At 39.1% G+C, this 24,572-nt stretch overlaps 1 protein-coding gene across 1 annotated transcript in view; it reads right to left on the minus strand.

Annotated features, from left to right (window-relative positions):
- Nucleotides 1-24,572, minus strand: part of LOC116713854 (contactin-associated protein-like 4) — a 48,350-nt gene that overhangs the window by 9,819 nt on the left and 13,959 nt on the right. The window contains exons 4-18 of the mRNA XM_032554136.1: nt 22,533-22,680; nt 21,264-21,467; nt 16,883-17,049; nt 16,651-16,788; nt 15,358-15,625; nt 14,646-14,786; nt 13,655-13,826; nt 7,696-7,802; nt 7,360-7,479; nt 6,978-7,178; nt 6,211-6,373; nt 5,936-6,063; nt 5,660-5,830; nt 3,505-3,723; nt 839-1,078 (exon numbers count right to left, since the gene is read on the minus strand). Coding sequence (XP_032410027.1) covers nt 839-1,078; nt 3,505-3,723; nt 5,660-5,830; nt 5,936-6,063; nt 6,211-6,373; nt 6,978-7,178; nt 7,360-7,479; nt 7,696-7,802; nt 13,655-13,826; nt 14,646-14,786; nt 15,358-15,625; nt 16,651-16,788; nt 16,883-17,049; nt 21,264-21,467; nt 22,533-22,680 — 2,587 coding nt within the window. The remainder of the gene's footprint in view (nt 1-838; nt 1,079-3,504; nt 3,724-5,659; nt 5,831-5,935; nt 6,064-6,210; nt 6,374-6,977; nt 7,179-7,359; nt 7,480-7,695; nt 7,803-13,654; nt 13,827-14,645; nt 14,787-15,357; nt 15,626-16,650; nt 16,789-16,882; nt 17,050-21,263; nt 21,468-22,532; nt 22,681-24,572) is intronic.

The following is a 24,572-nucleotide window of genomic DNA, read 5'->3' on the forward strand; positions in this document are numbered from 1 at the left end:
GTTTCAAACTTAACTACGCTGTAAACAATTGACCAGCGACATTTCCAGGGAATATTCTTTACTTCTAGGAAACACATTCACTTCATTATATTGCCGAAGAAGTTTGTTGTTCTGTGTTTAAAAGCTTAACTAATCTTGGTTTTTTTCCCCCCACAAAAAAAGCTACAACAAACATGATTATTCTAAATGTACAATTTTCTTTCAAGTCAGTTTATTTATGTAGCAAAAACGGACAGAATTTCAGGACGCTGTAAAAAAAATAAAAAATAAAAAATAAAGCAAAATATAAATCTGAAAAGTGTGGCGTTCTTTTCTATTCAGTCCCACCAACCCCATTGCAATATTTAGTAGAGACATTTTGATATTTTCACGACGTCTGGGAAAACAAGACATCATTTTGGCCTGGACTAGATAACTAGCTAATGATGACGATGGATAAACTGTTTTCCAAGTCATTTCTCTCTGGACCAGATACCCAAAGTTGACTGACTGCCCTTTGACCCTCTCTGATTGGCTGTTTTTTGATCATTAAATGTCAATAGTAGCTCAGGGAGGAGGAGCTTGATATTGTTACAGATGATCAGTCATATATAGTAACAGTTTGATCGAATATTCAAAACATTTTCGGTAGACGTTTCATACTGCAGTTTTAGACATAAAACTACTCTAAAATAATTTTTATCAGGATATAAAATGTATTAAGAAAAAAAGTAACACATTTACCTGCAATCAGAAACTGCCTGCTACAGGTTATTGACCTAAGCTTGGGTAAAACTATCAACCCCACATCCTTCTGCCATGCCACCGAACCACATCTGATTGGAGGAAGTCTGCATACCCTGGTCACAGAAGGCTCCAGTGAAGGCAGACGAGCTGCAGTCACAGGAAAAGCTTCTGGTTCCCTCCACACAGCGGCCTTGGTTCTGACAAAGCCCACCGTAAGTGCCGCAGTGGCCTGGGCATCCCGCCTGGACCCCGGGGGTGACCTTTGCTCTTTCCTCCAGGTCCAGAGTAACACCGTTCAGCTGCAAGGAGCGGATACATCCTCGAAAACCCTTCTGCCTGGAAGCAGTGCCTCCTGAGGAGATACACAAATGTAAAAACTGGTCATTCAGAGACAATAGTTTTCAGTAGAATTACAAAAACTTCTCAGTAATCCTGTGAGCAGCTTAAAGATTCTTTTTTTACATTGTAAAATATATCAGAGCTGAATTGTCCTTAAGTGGATTATCTCAGAAAGTGTCTCTGATAATCATGTACCTTTCTGATTTGCTATCATAAATCCTGGTGAGTCATCAGCCTCGCTCTGACGTTTTGTTTTGTCCTGGCTGTCTGAACAGATTTTAAACCCGGGAAGTTACTGTTCCGTGACTTTTCCCTCTACAATCTGCAGCTGCCCGCAGAGTTCAGGCTCTGCATGTTGTAACTGTCTCAGACTGCCAAACTGTCAAGCTCAAAACTTTGTGAGGAGACAAACCGTTTTTTTATGATGGGGTTCCTATCACAGCTCGCAGTTTTCTGAGGAACTGTCAGGAAAACACCAGCTTCGCAGTCCAACTTACTGTCCATATTTAGGCTACCAGAACGAAACTGGACAATTAATTGTGAATTGAGGATATCTCGACCAAAGTATTATAACAAACATTTCAAAAACTAAAAATATGTTAACAAGCAGCTAAACGTTAATGAAAAACAGAGAAAGATCTTATAGACTCTATGAAGTGTGAACAGTGTTAGCCGCTGTGCTAACAAAGTTGAACTAAATCCAAAACACGGGGGGTAAAAATAAAAACTAGAAGAGCAAAAAGACTTTCAAAAAAATGTTGAAAAAAAACAACATAAGTAACATAAATTATAGGAGTAAAAATGTAAGCTTAATAATGCTGAACAAGCAGAAGTCAGAATTAGCTTAAACTCCTAGTTATAATGGGTTGTTGTTTCTGTAATAATACTTTTTTTGTGTGTCATAATTAGCTTTAATGTCAATGTAAGCTAACATATGAAAATTGCCATGTTGGTCTTCGCACTAACATTAGAGAGTATTTTTAGCTTTAGCTAATATGCTAGCATGATCTGAACATCTAGCAGTTTAAAGGTGATGAAGTGATTCTCAACCCAATAATTTATAGGTTCTTTCAAACCTAAAAATATCAACTTAGTACCCAACATAAACATCCACTGGCAGAGATTTTAAATTTGCAGTAAAGCTGGATTAAGACTTTTTTCATTTTGTGTTAAACTTAGGCGTCACATTCCTGCCAAAAACCTGAGGAGCATGTTAGAGCATGTTAGAGACCAGTAATCACAAAAGTGTCTGACAGCCACGGATAGTGATGGGTCCGGTAACACCGATGAGTCGGCGCATGCGTCAAGCCCTTAGACAAAACTCCGTGTCGGTGAAAGTATTGCTTTCAGCAAGTCACGTGACCGATACAGAAACTGTTTTGAAATGACACTGAGGCGCCAAACTGTCTTTATAAGGAAGCGAATCCGTCAACGGGATGCATTTGCCAAAATAATTCTTGATCTTTTACGGCACAGCGTCAACTATGGAGCCTCAAGGCAAACAAAAGGTTTCGTAGTTTGGGATCATTTTGATCTACATCAGAAAATAAGGCATTGGTTGTCACTTCGTTGTTGTTTCATCCGGTTCTTTTCAGTTTCTACTTGATCTATCTGAATCCAAATTCAGCTGAAATTGACTCTTAGTTTACTTTCATATTATGTTCGGCAGGTTAAGTTTTTCATATATTTGACAGAAATGTCTTATTTAAATAAATCCACCTCCTCAATGCTGAGGCATTAAAGGGCCAGGCATCAGAATGAAGTCCCAGATACACCTTGGATAAACTCAGGTATACAGCCATTCAACAAATTACTCAGTTGTTTTTAATAAATTATTTCATATAAATGTATTGTTTACTTCTTTTTTTTTTACAGCAGGAGAAGCTTTGTCAAAAAAGCGTAACAGCGTAACTTTTTCCAACATTTCTAAATGTTGGAAAAAGTTATTTTTTTGAATGAAAATTTGTGGGGGGAAAAAAACCCCCAGTCCACAATCATCCTCATTCCAAACATGTTCACTTAAATTTTCATCACTTGGTACATGTTCACACTATTTATTGACTGTATCTAAGAATATCAAATATATTTTGAATTTAACTGAATGTATGACATAATACAATATATAATATACAATAAAATACAATGACTTAAATCTTATTGTACAGACTAGGTTATCAAATCAGTCTGTCAACTGCGTTGCCTGTAGGGATTTATAATGTCCAGCAGGTGTCAGTATTCAGTGTCGACAGAGTATCAATAGTTTTGCTATGGGTCAAAACAATATATGACGCCTCATTTACCCATCACTAGCCATAGACATACGCCGTACATCAACCAAAGCTGTAATAGAAGCTCACTTCTAGTGTCAGTTTCTTTGGAAACAAAGTTAGCATCAAATTAGGTTTTAAAGTTTCATGACAGGAACTAAGTTTCACAGACCTACAAATAATTGGCTGTTCAGCTGCAGGTGGATGTGTCCGTCAGCAGGGGCTTCCTGTGTGGCGGCGGGGAGCTCGTCAAGGCGAAGCGACGCCTCTCTCACGTTCCGCTCAGCTTGAATGCGATGCCACCTGTCGTCGTTCAGCGGGACGCCGGCCTTCACGCTTACCTCCAGTGGGCCGTTACCCACGTCAAAGGAAAAGACGACCTCCGTGGGGGCTGTGACAGAGAGGGAGCGGGAAAAGATACCTGCTGAACACAATCAAGATGGTTCTTTCCTAATTCAACATCTTGAAAACTATTTTTCTCACTGGTTTCTAATCTAAAAGAGAGCTTTCACCTAGTTATATTTTTAAAAATTGCCCCAATTTCTATCAACACCAGTGTTGATCTGAAGGTAAATCTTTCCTAAAGGAAAACGATCTTGAAAACAATATAGACTATGTTTGCTAGGCGATCCATATCATTACATTTAGGTGTTCCAATCAGTTCCACGTAGGGATGTAATGGTATGTAAAAATCACAAGTACTCAAGTTGAGTTTAGACGTAACTTGTAACACTGACATAAAGGTTTGGTCCATCCTTTTTCTCTACTGTAGCTGCATGACAACTTTAATGCTCCCAAACAGCAGTTTAATGCCAGCTTGGAGTCCTCTCTGTTTTGTTTTTATGTCTTTGAAGTTGCGTTACAGAATGATGCACTGCGCAGTTAGTTCTGCACATAAAGTTTACAACACAACAAGGCTCTACTGGATATTTTTAGTCCAAAAATGTACACCGTTAAGCATTCTATTTCCATGGCCACGGGGTGTAAAATCGAGCGCCTTGGCATGCAAGGTGCTCTTGCATAAAACAATTGTTCACTCTAAAAAACTTTGTGAATTTCAGGTCCAGTAGCAAAATATTCTACCAATTAAATACCAGCATCAGTGGTATTACAACAAAGTGTAAGTGCAAGACCAAAAGATGGTGGGCCACGTAAAAGAGAGAAGGCAGAGTTGGCAAGTAGTGTGTAGAGGTAGATTTTTTTTAGGCCCAATCTAAGCTCTGTCTTTTCATCTGACGATCCAATGAGCCAGTCTGGGCTTGGAGGTTCCCATAAGAACAGTACCAGCATGACAGCATTGTGCCAAGTGCAAAAGTTTGGTGCGAAGGGGTTTTTGGTGTGGAGCTGTTTTTCAGAATCTGATCTAAGCTCCGGGTTGCACAGTTGGTAGCACTGTTGCCTTGCAGCAAGAAAGTCCTAGGTTCAATTCCCGGCCCGGGATCTTTCTGCAGAGTTTGCATGTTCTCCCTGTGCATGGTGGGTTCTCTCCGGGTACTCCGGCTTTCTCCCACAGTCCAAAAACATGACTGTTAGGTAAATTGGTCTCTCTAAATTCTCCCTAGGTGTGAGTGTGTGTGTGTGCATGGTTGTTTGTCCTGTTTGTCTCTGTGTTGCCCTGCGACAGACTGGTGACCTGTCCAGGGTGACCCCGCCTCTCCCCTGAACGTAGCTGGAGATAGGCACCAGCAGCCCTCCTGACCCCACTAAGGGACAAGGGCTTTAGAAAATGGATGGATGGATGGATGGATGATCTAAGCTCCTTTTATTTTAAAGTTGTTTCACACCAAAACACGGCTGGGCTTCAGTGATATGTTTTATATACATTTCTGAATGAACCTTACATAACCAACGGTCTATATGAGAATATTTAGTGTGGAAGAACAAGTCTGACCTTATGAATGTTTTTCTGGAAGAATGGTAGGATGTCATCATAAATACAAGCTAATACTTCTAGCTTTTTGTTATTATATCATTGTACAGGTTTTCTTCAAAATCAAATTTAACATTCAAGTATTTTTTAAGAAAGAAAAAAAAAACTATCTTACACTTTCTCACAAATTATTGTCACAGTTAAGTTTGGACTTGCATCACACCCAGGTGTCTCAATACGTTATACCCTCGGCGATCTCTCCACACACGGCATAAAAGGAAGTTGTGTGAAAAGGGAAGTGTGTCTTTTAAAGATGAGAAAGCCTAAGTCTGATGTGAGCCCATCACCCCCCACTGAGCTTGATCCCGGTGGAACTCGGATGATCTGCGCTGCTCGATTTGTACTCGTAACATAGGAAAGTCGGGATTTGCCATCCTATTCCTCAGATTTCACTCACAGCTGAGTTCAAGTCGAATGAAGTCTCTGATGCCCAGGTTTTCCAGGAGGACGCCGGAGGATGAGGTGGTCTTAAACAGGAGCGAGATGTCGGCGCTCAGCTCTCCGTGGAAGGTGGGAAAGTGAAGGTACGACGTTTCCTTGGCAAAAAACGCAGCATTCCAGATACTTTCTGTAAAAAAGACAGAACAAAACAAAGATGAGTTACAAAAGCAGAAATCAGGAAATACAAAAATCGAGGTACTTCACACGCTGTACTATGATATCACTAACTTACTGTCTCCATAGCAACGCAGGGGTCCCACCTGGTAGGAGCTCTCTGATCCTGGCCTCCGGACATCCCCTAGTACCAACGATCTGACAGGCAGGGACTCCTTATGGGTCAGCAGACCAGAGTCACTGGACCTGGATGAACAGAGTCGGCGGATGGGAAGAAGAAGGACTGAATTAACAGAAGTCCCAGCATGCACCATCTGATAAGGAAAAACCCTGGATAAGTGTTGAAAATCCTAAGTGTTAAAAAAACCCCCAGAAAAAGTAAAACCACAGTACCACACAGTGCGGTCAGCATCACAGTTGCAGTGGCGTTTGGGGTCCAGGCAGTTCTCCTGCAGACTGCAGGCACACTGCTGGCTGCCTGGAAGGGCCCCGCCCCAGTAGGTCTGCCTTTGTCCTGTGCCGGGCCCTCCGACCCACCAGCTGAGCGGACCGCCCTCTGAAACCCACAGACAGGGTGGACAGATGGTGTCAGGCTGACCGTTCTACTTCTGAAAGTCTCTGAGTTGTGTCCTTAAGCTTTTCAGTGATTCTAACAGCTATTAGACATCTGAGAAAGGAAGAATTTTGTGACCTTTTTGAACTACTGGAAATGATTTGTCTGTGATCATTTCTGTGTCTGTATCATTTTTTATAGGGATGCAGTGATGTGCAAATTTGGGCCAATATAAATCAGAGGTGCAGAAAGAAAAAAAAGACAGAATTGCAATTGATAGTCGTGGAAATTCCGAATCAATTCAAAATGCTCAGAAATCATTTTTAGTCTGCTTAATCTTTTGTAAAATGATATTTTGAATAGCTTTTTTATTTTGTTTTTTAATCTACGAAAAAGCTAGGCAGCTAAGCTAACCCAGCAAAGGTTAATTGAAGATGCAGAATTTTATGCACAAACTTATTTTGTTTAAATATAAACTGACAGAAATTGAACAGAATCTTTAGATTGTTTCTAAATCCAATCCTGACCCTCAAAATCAGAACCAAATTGCTCTTCATGTTAATCTGATTCTCTTGTACTCTTGCTGTAGTTAATCGTCAAACCTCACCTGGCGAATTGAGAAGGCGGGACTTCCTGCAGTGGTAAGCCAGTTCCTGTTCGCAGTACTCTGATTGGTTGATGGTTGCCATTAGCTGCTCTTCGTCCGCAGCGTATTCAAAGTGAGTCAGATGCTGACTTCTTTCTGTGGACGGCTGGATTTTGGTCAGTTCTGTGTTGTTGTGCTGGACCACTGTCCACGTCTCGTCTTCTGTATCAAAAAAAAAAAAAAAAGAATACATTTTTTATATTCTGCCTGAGTGAGAAATTCCCTTTAAAGATCCAGCACAAGCAGCAACGCTGGCTGTTGAGAGAGAGACTGGACACCTGAGTGACGACATGCTGTGATTGGATGGCGTGTGTGCGTGTGTGTGTGTGTGTGTGAAAGCTACCTGTCATATTGCAGAATAGCAGCTGTGGTTTGATGGGTCCACTACCGTCAGCGTCAATGTAATAATATCCTGATGTGTTGCCTCTGTGTTTGTAGGCCTCACAGGACCGCTCGTATATAGCTGAGGGCGAAAAAAGAACTATATATATATATATATATATATATATATATATATATATATATATATATATAAAATTCTTCATGTTCTGATGCCATCCTCTGAGGATGACAGCTCATCAGAGCTCGTCATCCTCAGAGGAAACATGGAGATTGGTGCAAACATTCCCACATAGAGTGAATTATGTCCAAAGCAGCAGTAATCAACACACATCCTTACAGCTGTGACATGTGGCTCCACCATAGCCGGTGCCGGAGCAGTTGCAGTCAAACGTGCCCCACGACTGAGTGCAGCTGCCTCCATGCTCACAGTAACTTGGGGAACATCTGGGGGAGATGAAGCAGAGGTTATCCGGTCCTGATTTGGAGTTGATTGATACACGGACAGATGAGATTCCCATTGGTTTGTCGTGTTTTATAATAATAAAACATGTTTATTATTATTATTACGTCTTTGGTGCAAAAAACTGATTGAAAGTCGATTTATTCACTGCATGTTTATGTCTGTTAAGGTTGAGATGGAACCGAACATGAAAACGGCCCTTTAAACCATTCAGACAACCAGCATAACAGAGACACAATCAAAACTGTCAGATGAATTATTATCCCGCGATAATAACTCAGAAAAAGTCCAAATTGCGATGTATTTTTATTTCTTTCCTACTTACGGAAAAATTCAATATGGCTTCGGTGACGAGAAACAAACTGTTCATTTGCAGCTTAGAGTCACAATGAATCACCGCAAACATTAAAAGCACATAAATGTTCTGAGTGAATTCATTTAAGCTTGATTTGCTAACAGCAATTAGCCTGATGGCTAAGTTTTTTACTTGTTTTACGGTTCACTTTGTGAGTGTTTCTTCACAAGGTCAATACACGCGCCTTTTTTTCCTCTGTGGGCTAACTAGCCTAACATTAAAGCCAATCTGTTTCAAACATACTTCAGCGTGTAGAGTAGAGGTTTCCTGAGTACCGCTATATAGTCTGAGTTCTACAAAATGACCAAAAAAAAATTTACATGGAGAAAAGATAGAGACAAGTACAACTCTTATTTTCCAGCAAGACAATAACCCAGGTGAAACTACATAGAAATTGAAACAGTTTTGTCGAAACAAAGATGTTCTGGGGTTAGGGTAAGGGTTTGTCAAAGCCCTCAATCCCATAGAAAACTTTTAGCAGGACTTCAGCAGAATGGGATTACATTGCAGTCTCCAGATGTGACTGAGACATATTCATTCTGGATAACTGCATGCTGTGATTGAAGCTAAAAGTGCATCTAAATACAGACTTGAAGGGCTGGATACTTGTGCAATCACTTGTTTTATGTTATATGTCATTTTGACATTTATTAAAATATTTCTTAGTTAAAACAATAGTCAAATTAGCTGAATTTTGTTGATCAGGACGGATTTGTAAAGGCAATGAATAGAGCATGAAGGGAATGAATACATTTTATAGGTCAGATGGCACAAAGCTCCAACACTGCTTCAGCAATACAGCAAATCTTTAACTTATAAAAATATCATTTTTAAATAATTTTGTAGATTTTTATTGCTTCTGGGTTTATTGCGTTGTTTATGAGAACACGAACGCATTTTGTTCTAATCGTAGCAATAAAGCCATTTATTTTTAAAAAGCGGGGAAACTCCATACATTTGCGCTTTGGCATGTTGTTGGCGTACTGACAGCCACGCTTATCTATCTTCTGATTAAGAACAGGGCTGCCAGCACTGACGCGGCTCAGGGATTACGTCACACGCAGCGCCGTGCGCAGCGCCCTAGTGCCTGTAAATTTAATGGTCCAATGAAGGAAATTTAAAAAACAGGACATTTCCTCACTTTCTAAAAAAAACCCGGGACGCCCGGGACAGGACGTGAAATACGGACATGTCCCAGGAAATAGGGACGTTTGGTCACCCTATCATAATCACAACCTTCAAACAGGATGTGGGGTCTAGTTCGGTCTGTGTGTTTAGTTGAAGTGGTAAACATGTCGATTCTCCACTCTGGAGCTTTTGGATCAACACGGACACTAGAGGGATGACCATCTCTGCCAGCAACAGATCTAATCAGAACAGACAAGGGACTGGTGTATTGATCATTTTAATGGCAAAGTTACACAGTAATCCAAATAAAAGAATAGGAAAAAGAACAGGTGTATTTTTTTTTGCGTGTTCTTACACAGGAAAATTTCCAGAGTAAAATTTAGTCAATTTGAAAAAAGATTTTACTCTAAAAAAGACATTTGGTCCCAGTCTAAATAGAGTAAAATTTACTCTCATGGAAGATTTGAAATTTAATTAACATTTAATTAAATTCTAAAATAGTACCAAATTTAACTTTATTTCACTCACTAAGCAATTGTTTTACAGCTATAATACACAGCTGAGTTTGTAAGAGTAAAATGATTAGACCAGAAATCAGTAATTGAACTGCCATTTTTATTGTTCACAAGAAACAGTATGGAACAATATAAACATTTGCATCTTCATGACTGTATGACACCTGTAAATCAAAAGCTCTGTAACAGTAAAGCTCTTCTACATAAATAACAGGAGGTCCGTCTCTTCTACACAAAACTTGTAAAGCACTGAAATGCTCATTCAGACACACTGTTTGCAGAGCAAATGTAACAAACAGTAACCTGTCATTTTTCACAACAACATTGTAGATCTTATGGAAAACTGGCATTTCACAAAAAACTTCTTTACAAACAACTAAATCTGCACGATACATACAGTAAATGCTGCCAAACGTTTTTAGTGTGATTGGATTGGATTTTACTCCATCATTTGGATTTTGGGATAGATAATCAAAAGCTTTAAATGGAGCATTTACTTCACCTTCCAAGTTCGCCCAGATCGGATATTATGGTTGTTTAACATAAGTGATGTTATTTGTGCGCGTATAAAAGCTTCCTGATAAAGTTGCATATTGGGTAGTCGTAATTCTTGTCGTGTTACCGTATTTTCCGCACTATAAGGCGCACCTAAAAACCTTCAATTTTCTCAAAAGCCGAGAGTGCGCCTTATAATCCGGTGCGCCTTATATATGGACCAATATTGAACCACAACAAGTCTCGCAACTACGGTAAGCAGCCGCCGACTTCATTTTCCCCCGTAGAAGGAGAAGCGCGCGGTGCACACTGAGTTTTGTGTAAAGACCCCAAAATGGCTCCTATTAAGAGACACGCTTACGACGCAGAGTTTAAGCTCAAGGCGATCAGTCACGCAGTAGAACACGGGAATAGAGCAGCAGCGAGAGAATTTAACATGAACGAATCAATGGTGTGGAAGTGGATATATATTGTGATTGCACTAACGTTTGATTTACCGTAACAGTATCAGACTGTTTTTTACGTGTTTATTGAATCGAGGAAAAGTTCCCCTCCACTATATGTTATACCTTGCTGTTGTTAAAAGATAAACTGTGTCACGAAAATACCACGACACTTACTTTACCTCGGGGAAAATAATAAAACAGCTGTTTATTCATTTTGGGAATGAACGGAGTTTTCAGAACGCTGGTTTGTAATCTATTAATAAAGTTTGACTGACCTATCTGACTATTTTGTTGACATTCCCTTTAGCGCAGTTCCATCTAATGGATGCATAACGTAACCCCAGCCTCTACTGTAGCGTCTGTTCTATGCGCCTTATAATGCGGTGCGCCTTATATATGAAAAAAGTTTTAAAATAGGCCATTCATTGAAGGTGCGCCTTATAGTGCGGAAAATACGGTAGTTCTTTTGGTGAGAGTTCACAATCATTCATATAACATGACTAGCAGACGTGACAATGTAATTTTTCCATCACATCATTCACAAAATAAAACTTATTTTTAGTGAGCTAAATATACATTAGCTTCTTGAAGGGGCAGTATTATGTAAAAATCGACTTTTTTGAGCTTTATATCATGTTATACTGTTATCCCCTCATCAAAATCATACCTGGAGTGTTGCCTTGATTCTTTCATGCATGGTTGAGAGTTCCTTTAATCTCCAGTTTCCAAGCGTCCGCCTCACAGACATCCCTCCCCCACAACTTCCCAACTCAGCTCCTTCAGACTAGCCAGAAGCAATTAGCAAACACCTGGTTGAACTGGGCATCAGCTGAGCTCATTATATGAGCTGCTTCTCAGGAAAATGCTGGTAAAAATGTTGTTAAATAGTTAACAGAGAAGAGCTGTCGTGATGACTTCCTGAAGGCGGATTTCAGACAGAGCAGGAGTTTCTAAAGAGACAGAGGACCAATTTTAAGGCCTTATATCAGGAAGTAAAATTTCTTTGAATTAATATTTGATATATGCAGCATTGTTATTACAACTGAAGGTAACATAGTTACTTGATTATGCTAAACACATAATACTGCCCCCTTAATGAGTCATAATCGCGCAATTTTCTGAAAATGTACGTTTCAGTTTGAACATTTTGAAGTGCCTTGTTGATGACGTGCTATTCAAATGAACTTGACTTGACTTTCGTGTTTGCATATAGTCATTTTTGGCTCCAAATGACGCAGACAAGTCGAATAGTTTTACTTCATTTCCAGCTTTTCAGCGAGGGGATAGTCGCAGTCATTTTTTCTCCTCACAATCTTTTTCAAGATTTCTTATTTTGTTGCCGATTTGCCGACTCTGCATCAGAGTGAACCTGGCAACTGAAGAGCACAGCAGTTTCTGAGACGACGAAGCAGGAAACATAAAGAAATGTTCCGGAAATTAGAAAACCGAAAAGAAATTAAGGTTGTTCGAGGAACTGAAGAAAAAAAAATAAAACCCAGACAAACAAAGTAAGAGATAGGAGCTCTGAAGCTGTTGGGTGAAATATTTAGAAGGATATTAAGGGCAACAAATTGTAAGGTAAATGGAAGGTGATGTGAACGACTTTTAAATTAGAAAGGTTTATAAACAGCCAAGCAAACATGCTCTTTGTCTTTTAGATTTATTCTTCCCCACCTTTGAATTTAGCTACATGCATGATGAATATCTTTCCATTTGACACTTGCCTTGTTTACCTGCAAAATGCATAACTTCCAAACTTTTTCATAAGCCAAAATGTCAAACCACAGATGAATTCAGCAGGCGCATGATCAATCAGACGTCGATTATATCAGTAATAGAAATACCAGAACGGAGCTTAAAAGCAAAAAGCATGTAGAAAATCAATTCTACCGACTCATTTTTATAAGACAATATCGCTAACATTTACCGAATGATTCAGAAAAGGTCAAATGTCATGTGAGGTTTCTGTGTAACAAAGCAGCAAAATCCTGCAGGAGAGCTTGTCCTGACATTTTCAGCAGCGTAAGCAAAGAGAAGGAAATGATCGGGCCAGAGTGTCTGTCGCCTCTGGTGGGAGAAAAATGTCATTAAACCGAATTATGACAGATTTGTAAAATATATGAGTTTTCAATAGGGAGCTATTTCAAACCCCCCAAAAAGATTTAAAGTGTGATTTCACTATTACCGAATTAAAAGTCTATGCAATGATAATATTAAAAAAACCCAAAAGAGTCTTCAATTAACTGCACAATGCATATTATTGTCCCGGAGAATTGATTTTCTTAACGCAATTAGGACATAGAAAGTTAAATAAGTTTAAAAGCAGCTGGATTTTTGTAATTGCAATTGTAAAACAAATGCTAAACTAAATTTTGTTAGTTAATCAGACTGTAAAAATGTTACAACATTCGATTTAAATTACGTTACATACGGTAAGTACACTACAAAAACGCAAAATCTTACCAAGTGTTTTTGGGCTCATTTCTAGTGCAAACGTCTTACTACACTTGAAATAAGACAAAACTACCTTACAAATAACTTTTCAGCAACATATAGGAGCTTGTTGTAAGTCAATAATTACATGATATTGATTTAAAAAGTACTAGTTTCACTGGCAGATTATTTCACTTATATCTTGGGAAAAATGTCTTGGTATAAGTGGAATTATCTGTAAATGGAACTAGAACTTGTTTTCATCAACATTAAGGGTGAAAAATGTTTCTACAGATTAAGGATTGTGACTGGTGGACTCCAACTTCTTTTCTTACAATAAAACGGAATTAGAAAACTGGTTTTTGAAAGAATAAACAAATGAAAAAGTAAACTATTAGTTCATTTGACAAAATTAATTTGAGTAAAACAAAAAAAAAGAATTTGTTGGACTTTTTTCCCCTCACCTGTCCATAATGCCACACATGTCGATCTGGAGGTTGCTGTAATCTCCCATCAGCCTCTGCTGGACCTTGATGAGATCCACCAGTTCGTCTTCCACCGTCAGGAGACGCATACATCCTTGGAAAGCACTGGAGGGATTTCTGCACGAGCGGCCGTTCCCTTCGGCCGGGCAACCTAGGAGTAAAAGACGAGTCAACCAGTGAAGTCCAGAGAAAATCATGAAATTGCCCTAAAGTTTGGTTTAAATCTGAAAATCTGCTTGATCCTCCATCGTCGTACACCACAGTTGTCAGCTAAACAATCTGAGTTATTCTACATGACCACAGCTGTTACAGGCGATGTTAGCCATGACACCTTAAAATCTACACCTCAGAATTACCTTAAAATAAAGTAAAATCCAAAATGTATTCATGCTGTACAGCACAAACACTTTAAACCAGTGGTCCCCAACCACCGGGCCTAAAAACTATGGGAAATGAATAGAATTTAAAGGTAATGTATTTTAGAAACAGAGGAAAGATGATTAAGTTCTTTGAAAATAACCATGTCTGAGCTATGTTCCCAACCAATGTTATCTTTGCTGGGTTTTTTTGCATTAATGCAATAAAATAAATGTTGAAAAATTTCCACGCAACTCCTTGGAAATCTAGTTTAAATAAAGTTGCCTGGTATGTTGAGACAGAACGATTGTTCATCTGGTGAGTTGTGCCAGTTTTCATGCTCGGATGATACCTCGATCAGAGTTTGTTTAAAAAAAAGTCACATGCAGCTATTGCTCAGGACCACTTTAAAAAAATAAAAGGAAGCCTGCTTGAAGGTTTAAAGGTTCGTTCAAGGCAAACTATAAAAAACCAGGAATACCCAGAACTTTGACATAGTGCAAGCAAACTCTTTACAGAAATGTTTGTGTTATTGAAGTAATAAAAGCCAACTGCTGTACCTGTCAAACCTGCCATGTTTAAATGATTATTAAGAAAGCACAGCTCCTCTTACCGCCATAGAAAAGATGACCTCCTGGAGTGATGGGGTATGTGGGACTTGCAGAGGCAACTTCAGTTCCATCCACTGTGACGGTCAGATGTTGTCGTGATCTCAAGTCCACTGAATGCCACTGACCGTCATTCAAGCATGAACCTGCAGTTGCATGTAGTTTTTTCACAGTTAATTACCTTTCTGCTATCACAAAAACTATTCATATAACCTCTGATATGATTGTGATGCATGTAGATCTGAAAAGTTCTGAAAAGTGACCTGTGTTATCGCCTTTCCCTGTTACATAAAATACAACTCCTCACGTATGTGACTCACTTTTGTCTTCTTAAACTGTAGCTAGAGAAAGAATGTTGGTGTACCACAGGGCTGAATTCTTGGCCCCCTTACATGATCTGCCTTAAGCGAGTCTTTGTGCACGTTTTCTATGTATGCTGATGAGGCTGTTGTTTATATGTATATGTGAAATATCTTGATTTTGTTCTGGATTCTTATTTTAAATCTGAAAATATGTCTAAACGGCGAGCGGAGTTGCCAAAGCAAATCTACATACATCTAAACCACTTAGAGATTTTCTTCCATTTCATTCTAGTGTTGAGTATTTGCTTGTACTGAACGCTTTTTCCAATGCAAGCAAACAATAAAGGAAGAAAAAGCAGATGCTGCTTTGCAAACTGTGAACTTTGGATCGAGACCTGTGAGCGGCCGCACTGACCTGCTTTTAGCTCTACAGGGGGCCTTCCAGCCTTGTGGATTTGAAGATGTACTTTGGCGTCTCTCAGGTGTAGCCATACCGTCCCGTCTCGCTTCGGGAGATCAAAGGTCAGCAGCAGCCCCTCCGTGTCCCACGTCCGAAACTGAAGCCCCAGCGAGACCCCTGCCGAATGCAGACCTATGTCCCCAGGCAACCGCAGGAAACTCCGGGGGCCCGTGAACGTCACGGCAACGAAGACTGGTTCAGAGCAGGAAAATGTCACGTTGCCCTGAGTCAAACGAGTAAAAGACAGAGTGAGAGACATGACGTTCAATAAACATGGAGGACTTTTCAAATCTGTAGGTACTGAAACCTCATCAGCTGTTTTTCCTTACAAAGGATGTTAGAATTGCCTTAATACCATTGGAACAAACACCAAATCAAAACAAAAAGTACCAGGGAAATGTTTTCTAAGGCCAAAGAGGAAGCAAAAGGGAGAAGAGCTGAGAAAATAGATGGAAAACATTCCTCCTCTGATCAGCAGACTTTTAGATGTGAGAAGTCATATCTGCAGCACAAGTACTGCAAGAGCAGGAAATGTGATGCGTCACATCCAGCAGGAATACCAGCTGTCCTTTTTACATCAAGCATGCAACACTTAATTAATTCCAAAAGCTCCGTGTGGGATTAGTACAGCAGTTTGAAGTGCACATCAGCTTGAACCAATCCAATAACCAAGCACACACACACACACAGTGTGTTTTTCTAGCTCCACAAGGACTTTCCATTGACTTCCTTTCATTTTTCATTCATTTCTGCAGCTTAAAGCCTAGAAACAAACCTTATCATTAATAGTTAATACCAAACCGTAGAACTATAATCCTAACCCTGAAGCAACACTTCATAATCTGTGCTTCTGCTGACTTTATTTAAAAAAAAAAGAAAAGTACTGGTATCTGGTACTACACATAGCAACTTTGAATGAGCTAAAAGTTGACTTTTTTTTTCTTCTTGCGGTATTCTAGATGTATGTCTTGATGCTGCTGGGTTTCCTTAGATTGAAACTTTTTAAACTACTTAGACTAATGAATTCAACTATTGGCATTGTTTGAGAAGTAGGACCAATTGAAATGTATGATTGAAATCAAATGATTTTTTTTGTAAAGTGCCTTGAGACGACAGTTGTTGTGAACTGGCGCTATGTGAATAAAACAGAATTGAATTTTGTTAAGCAATTTAAATATATATCCTTTATCTTGTGCATTTAAAGGTAAAATGAGCGTTTTTCCACGAATCCACTGGAAGTATATCTACCATCGCAGTAACACTCTGGTCCCTCTGTTTAGCCAAGCCAATCAGGTTCTGGCCATCGTAGAGAAGGTTTTCAACACAGCCGTGGAAATTTCTATTTGAGTTTTGAGAGTCGAGGTTCTGATCTGCTCCAACGGTCATCTGTGAAAGGAAAACATGTCAGCATGAAACTATGAGCTGCACTGGAAGCATACTTTGCACGCGCACCTCATAAATCAACATTTTGAAAGTTCACCTGGTCATAGTCCCAGTGGGTGAACCATGGTGGGATCACCACCCACTTTGTGTTTTTGTCCACGGTGAGGTTGAAGTGACTGCCGTGTTGCTCCACCGCGACACGATGCCAGTGTTGGTCGTCCAACAGGCTGCCCAGAGACACAAGATGCTGTCTGGAACTCTTCCCTAGAATTCGAGAGCAAAACGACGATTGATGATGCTGATCATAGATTGAGGCAATTAGGGTACTGTATTTGTACGACAAACATTGACGTCATTAATTACATCAAATACACACAGAGTTTAATTGGATGTTTTCACACTTGATAGTTCGGTAGATTCAGTTCGACTGGGGACCTAAGTAGCAACATTTGTTACATTTTAAACTGATGTGGTTTGCTTTCACGCTGCTTTGTTTCAAACAAACTAAACCCTTTGAAAAACCTGTTCACCCAGAATTCCCTGCGTTATTGCTCGCTTTGTGCTTTTGGAGCATTGCCCAGTCCACTTAGCGTTCACATATGCATTCGAACCGCACCAGAGTTCACTTCACCCAAATTGAGGCCGAGGTTTTTAGGCGGACCAGAGTTAGACTGTGCATTTACACCTCCCCCAAACGAACTGGACTTTCTAAACAGACTGGAGTTAAATTAAAGCGGACTAAACAGAGTTGGTGTGAATGCACCCTAATTGTTAAGCCTTGGTTTGTAAGGTGTTCATTGTGTGAAAAAAATTGCTTAGTGTCATTAAAATTACTTCTCAAGCTACAAATTTCTGAATATTTGGGGGAGGGGGAGGGTTTAGTGAAAGTGAAGGGTTAAAAAGAAGCGTTTCTCCCAGGGATCTTGTCTCAGGAACAAGGCCTTCATCTGCACTTGCTGTTAAAGCCTCAGAGAAAGCCGGCATCAACACTTCATGTAATTAACACTAAAAGAGGTGAGAAAAGAGGCCGACGAGCATGAATAAATGAACAAGGAAGCGCCGCTGACTCTCAAAGTGCTCCCTAAAGTGCCAACAGAGCAAAAGATTTTTGTGCTGAGAAACTGAGGTGAAGACCTTGCTAAATGCACTCACTCATTCATTAAATATGAATCAGACACTGTTTGAAATAGGGTAAGAAAGAATAAAAGATGGAGAGTGACTAAGTGAAAAGTATTAAATCATTAATCTATATTAATCTGTCACAACAGAAGGAGGGAAGAGACTGAAGACGTGGTGGGAGACAGAGAGAAGAAGACTGATGTATGTTTAATTATTGATCGGCAGACTGAGGTCTGGAGATGAAAACTGGTTGTCTTTAACTATGAGTGACAAATGTGTTCCTTCCAAATGGTTTGGATATTTTCATGCTAAGATTTTGGGGACTTGTTTTATGCTGTTTCACTTGGAATATAGTTGTATGACTAGCCCTAACCCTAAATGAGTTTATATTGTCTTTTTTGGAAGCAATGAAAGTAGACCAATATAAACAACTGACCAAAAAAAATCACAAACATCAATGGGACTGACATGACTCAGTGCTGGATAAAAGCAGCAGTGTAGTGTAGAAAATGTACACAGCTGTTGCATCACCTGCTGCCAGGAAGTCTGCCAACATCTGTTAGAGCAGTGGTTCCCAAAGATTTTCTTCTGGGCCCCCCTATGGACTTTGTCCACTTCCTCTGCTGCCATTGCTAAAACTACAGGCAGATTACAATTCTAAAACTGCGCAGAAAATCTCCGTCATTGTTCACAGTAATTGTCCCGGCTGAAATTCTACTGGAGAAACATTCTCGGGTTTTATGACCTTCATTCGCTGTTTTGAATGACTTAATTCTTCAGAAACTGACTGATAACACTATTGCTAATTTTTTTTGAGTCCTCTTCTTATGATTTAGAAACTCTGGGATGATTTTTCAGTCTATCTTATTCTCTACTTTCCGTTATACTAAAGTTTTGTATAAACTACTCAGGATGGCAGTATTAATTAGGAAACTTCATGTTCAGTTTGGGATCTCTAGACTGACTTTTGAATAACTTCTAATAGAAACTTGACTTTCTCTGCATTGTGAGTGAATATGTCACAGGTTCTTTTTTTTTTTTTTACTGCATCTCGTTTTGCTTTAAATCTGCAATATTCCACCTCTCCATTTCCTCCTTATCTGTGCTCTCCAGTGCTATCTCACCTACTATAGCTGGATTTATGCTCCAGTGGCAATTGGATGCTGAGCTAAGGGTGTAGATGTGCATCCCACACAGTAACTCACCTATAGAACCTGCAGAATTTACATCTTTCTGCATAAAACTCAGACTGCTGTACTTTACAGACGGAAATCTTTAATGAAAAACAATGCTCCATAACATAGAATATATGAAACCGTAAACATATACATCTTTCCCCTACACTGTTAGTCTCTGTTAGAGATACACATATCAGAATTTATGTCTAAAATCCAATCTCAGCTGTACAATAATACAAAATATAAGAAGACATTCAAAATATACTCTTGAACTGAAATCTTAAAAATAATTTTAAAAAGTCTCATTTTGTGCAAGTGGATCATAGCCAGGTTGTAAGCAGAGCTTCAAAATGCAAAACAAAGAAAAGCAGGATTTTAAAAAAAGATCAGGTGATTAAAAATTTCGAGACAATCGGCCGTATGAAGTCAAAATCTGGACTTAAATCTGGTTTTCATATTATTTTTTTGTCAGCCACTCACACTGCCATGTCCCCCAGAGGCTGAAAGACTTTGCTGAGATGCAAAAGCAAGGTCTCTTGTAATACACCTTTGCCGCAGAGGTCACCAGATATAAGAAATCCAATTTTGATTTCTAACAAGGTTCAGAGGCTTATGGCAGCAAAAAAAGTCAGGAGGTGGACTCGAAACAATTTCACCTGCGCCGAGCCCGATGATCCACGGGACGTCCAAAAAGACGAGGCAGAATAATGAGTGTGAATTTAATTTGCAATGCAACTTTCATTAACAAAAGTCTCACAGTGCCAAACGGACATGTTGGCCACTCATATGGACAATGCATGTTGCCTGTTCATATCACACTACTGATGAGATTCATATAAAAAAAAAAAATGAAAAAGAAGAGAAATAGATTAATTTTTTTTTTTTTTAAATGTCGCTGAGATGAGTCGTTCCTGCGTCTCTTTGGAGGAAGCAAGCCTTTTCAAATTTGGGCAAAAGCTGAGGTGCCTTAAGAAGAGCAAAAAACTTGACACACTTTGTACCTGGTATTTACTAAATTGGGCAATAATTTGCTCAAATCAAACCTCCTTTTTGTCAACAGACTAATGTTAATGATACTCAATTGTTGGTAAAATAATTATTTTTGCTGCTCAGCACCCCCAAAAAGAAACTATGCCTACATCAAAAGCCTAGAGAGACTTTTGTACTCTGCAGAAATAATCCATGCTCTCCACAGCCAACACTGTGGACCATCAACTCAAACACAGGTGGGTCTTTTCCGACATGAGCATGTTGGTGTGCAGATAAAAGCAGAGTAACGTATTGACATCTCCGTGGCGAGAGCACGACACCTTCCTGAAAATCCCGTTGAGTCTACCATTCAGCAACAACTAGAATGAGTCATGACCTTTAACCCTTTGCTTCAATAGGAGAGTTTTTTTTTCTTCATATTTTCATCTGATTATCTGGTTCTAATGAAAGATAAACGATCAAAGGTGCTAAATAAAATGCAACAATGTCATTATTGTGAGCTACATTGTGCTTTTTTTATTTAGCAGCTTTGAAATGTTTTGATTTGTTTGTGCTGAAAATGAAGTGAAAATCCAATAAAAACACAAACGTTTATCTGCAACCGCACTAATCACAGTGCCAAAATAAAACCCCAAATATGTGTACGTGAGCCTCTGCTATATGCTGAGGCATTTTGATAAATGTGCATTACTGCATCCACTGGATTGTATTTTACATCCTAAATGAGTGTGGACATCTATTCCGGCAGCCTGGACAGCTCTGGGCAAACAGAGTGGAACGAAGGGACTTCTATAAGAGCTTCTGAAGGCTGCTGAGGCTAAATGAGTGACCTTAATGGGTTAGCTGAAGCAAAACCTGCACTAACTAATGCAAATCTAATGCAGACAAAGGTGCAAATTAGCCAGTTGTTGCCTGTGATGTGATTTTTAAAGTCAATGAATTGGAATTAGAAAGGCAGGGATTGAGCAATTAAAACTGCTCACAGATGGTTTCCTGAGGTAGACCATCACAAACCAGCCAAGCCTCCAATTTGTTTAATTAGAAGACAACCTCTGAATACTTGTCTCATCTGGCTGTAATTGCTATTGGAATGACAATGGAACCAAACAAAACAGCAAAGGAAAAGGTTCCTGCTGGGACACACAACTGTTGAAGACTTGAGTTTTAACCATCGAGGTGTCGGAGTCGTACCTTTTCTGAGGAGCAGCAGAAGCCGTCCGTCCTGGAACTCCAAAGTGAGGCCGAGCTCATTCTGTCCTTCAGCGTGAAGCAGAAAGCCAGAGTTTCTCATGGTTTTAAACGTCAGACGGATGGTGTTGGTGGACGTCTGTCTCGGTCTTTGACTCAGCTTGAAAATAAGGCTGCTGTCGCCGTCAAAGCTCACCGTGTCAGAATCTGAAAAAAGGACGACCACAACAGCAGCTGCGTCTCCATCGACCACATAAATGTGCGATTTGACATTTTGAAAATAAATTAGCTTAATGAAAGCGGGACAATAAAAAAAAACAATTCTTGTTTTTTGATTAAAAAGTCTTGGCGCTAGGCTGGTGTTTTTTGTGGCCATATTGAAATTAGTTTATTTCGCAAAACTGAGTCTTTCATCATTAGTGAAATATTAACAAAGTTTTGTGTGCATTTTTTCTTGTCCTTTTTGAGAAATACATGAACAAAATTCACAGCATTGTGTATTTTTTGGAGAGCTCTTCATCTTGAAGTCAAAACGTTTTGACTTCACCAACAAACCTTATAAGTTTGAATTAAGTCTCAAATCTCTAATAACTTTCCTAAGGCCTTACAACATAAACATTTATTAATTATTGTATTCCTTTGAATATTCACTAACAAATCTAACAAGCAAGTGTTTTAAAATTCAATCCAGCATGCAAACAACACTGATAGTCTTCTGAAAATTGATCAAGTTTAATATTTACTCCATTGGAAATATAATCGCTAAAAACATACAGTAAACAGAGATTAAACCCTACTAATGTTGAATTTCTGAATAAATAACAAACTGCCCTTTTGTCTTTGTTAACACAAGTTCATCACTTTCTTCATATTGTCTACACCTTCACTATATACAGGGAAATGGGAAATCATTTTTAAATCCACAGTGAGAATTTTGTTCTCAATTATGAATACTAAAAATGTTCAAACACACAGAATGAATTCCAATAAATTAACTGTATTAAGTACAAATAAGGCACAGAAATTAGAATGAAAATAACATCTACAGCCTGATTAAGAATTTTGTGAATGAGCCACAAGTTTAAAAGTAACTATTTAAAAAATAGTTACTATTTTCAATCTTAAAAGAGGTTAAACAAATTTTCAACTGATTTAAAAACAGAGGAAAACATACATAAAGTCGACATATGAACAAACAGTCACCAGCACTAATGAAGACAGATGAATATTGCAATATGGATGCTTCAGAGTAGAATAGGGGGGAAAACTGACTGTAAGGACATCCGTAAGCCTCCAGCCTGAGTCCAATCCGACCGTTTGGATTCCAGCGGAGAGGAGCGACGCGGACGAAGCGAGCGATCACAGGGTGCTGGAGGTTGTGCTGGACCACACTGTCTGCATTACTGTTCCCAGGAAAGGCCTGCAAAACAACAACAACGAGAAAGATCTTCATATATCACAACATATAGACGACAACACCACAGCAAAAAGAACTAATAATGTGATGTAGGATATTACTAACTACATATTATGCTAATATGTAGTTAGTAAATGATGTAAGGTGACCTTGCATCCTAAGAAAGATCCCTGTTAATAAAATGTATTATTAATATTATCGGTTATCACCTGACTGCAGGTCCAAAAGTGGATTTGGTTGAGAAAGCCTGGATCCTTTTCTTTAGTGCTTGCAGTTCTAGCTTTTCACTTGAGCTTTTAATTATTTATTTATTTGAATATGATTCACCATTATTTTTGATGTAAAGTACTTGATTTACACACGTCCGATATGCAATTAAAATTCAAAAATACTTTATTGATCCCAAAGGGAAATGAAATGTTGTTGTAACTTTTTAATTAAAGAAATACATACTGTACTGAAAAGAAATGACATGCTTGTGTTTCAGAAAACAGAAGTTTCAGAAACAGGAGGAGTTTCTTAAAGCGACAGGAGCCCAATTTCAAGATGTTATACGACAAAGTAAATTTTCTTTGAAATCATATTTGATTGTGAGGGACTAGACTTAAACAAGGACAAAAGATGTTCAAAAAATAGAAAAAGTTTCAATTTAATTATTTAAAAAAATATAGTTTCCTCCTCCAGGTGGTCTGTAGTTGCAGCACCTCAAACAAAAGAACAAATGTGAGTAAACCATTCAGACAAATATTAACTAAAGTGTGCACCCATTACAAAATTTATGTCTAAATAAAATAACTTAAACATACTATAAACTGTAACTAATAAAGAAAAATAAATACTAACACAATGCGATGATATTAGGAGTATCCACTACATTGATATACAGCCTATTTTATAACAGCTATTGATTGTGCTACAATATGGCACTGTTTACTTGGAAAACACATCATGCTGCCCATTAACACTTCCAAAACAATACTATCAGAGAGAATTAATTTGTTTTAGCATAAAATTGAATTTGATGCTTGTGTGACACCTTGTTCTATGTACAATAAAAGGACTCATCCAGTCCCAAACTCCAGCCACATAGTACTTTCAGCAACAAACCTTCAAGAAAAACAGTATTAAGTAAATTCCACTTTTTACACTTTCAATCACTTACAAGACATACCAGGATTCAGCTGGTTGGCACATTATGTTTGCTTTCCTCTGGTGGTTATACTGGTGAAACTGGTCTGCATGTTCCTCTTTCCTACTGTGAAATCTCTCCCGTACTACCAGAAAGCTTAAGTTCAGAAACACTTGGAACAACTGTAATCCCCGTTTTCGGCTCTCATGCTCCTTCACAGGCAATGGGAAATGGAAAGGATGTGAGAAGAGCAGCGAGTCAGAGAAATGCAGCCTTACTGAGCTTAGAAGGAAGTCTTGCAGCAGTTACGACAGACGAGCAGCTCAGCGGGCAACTCCAAGCCTGGAAAGTCGTGATAAACTTTGCAAACCAATATGTGGCGCTTATTAGGAGTTTTAAGGCCCCCCATGAATTTGTTTCAATATGCTGCAGGAAAGATCATCAGGATCTGAAAGCCTAAAGGCTGTCCCTGTTCCTCTCATGTAGTCTTCAGGAGACGCAAGTATTGAGCTCACCTTTCATAGACTTTAAGCTGCAAAGTTAATTCAGCGTCAACAACTTTGTGGGGGCGGGTGAGGGTGCACCGCGCCAAACAGGCTGGGACTGCCTCTGGTATAGCGACATGGACCCCACAGAAATGTGGCGGTTTGCTCATTCACTTACTTCTAAAAAAATCCTGTGCAGAATCAACGACCTTTTTCAAACTGTGCTCCCCAGGCGCCCCCTAATGGTCTGCAGGGTAACGCACATAAACGACCATTTATTT

Source organism: Xiphophorus hellerii, chromosome 22, assembly GCF_003331165.1.
Source record: "Xiphophorus hellerii strain 12219 chromosome 22, Xiphophorus_hellerii-4.1, whole genome shotgun sequence".
Taxonomy (NCBI): Eukaryota; Metazoa; Chordata; class Actinopteri; order Cyprinodontiformes; family Poeciliidae; genus Xiphophorus; species Xiphophorus hellerii.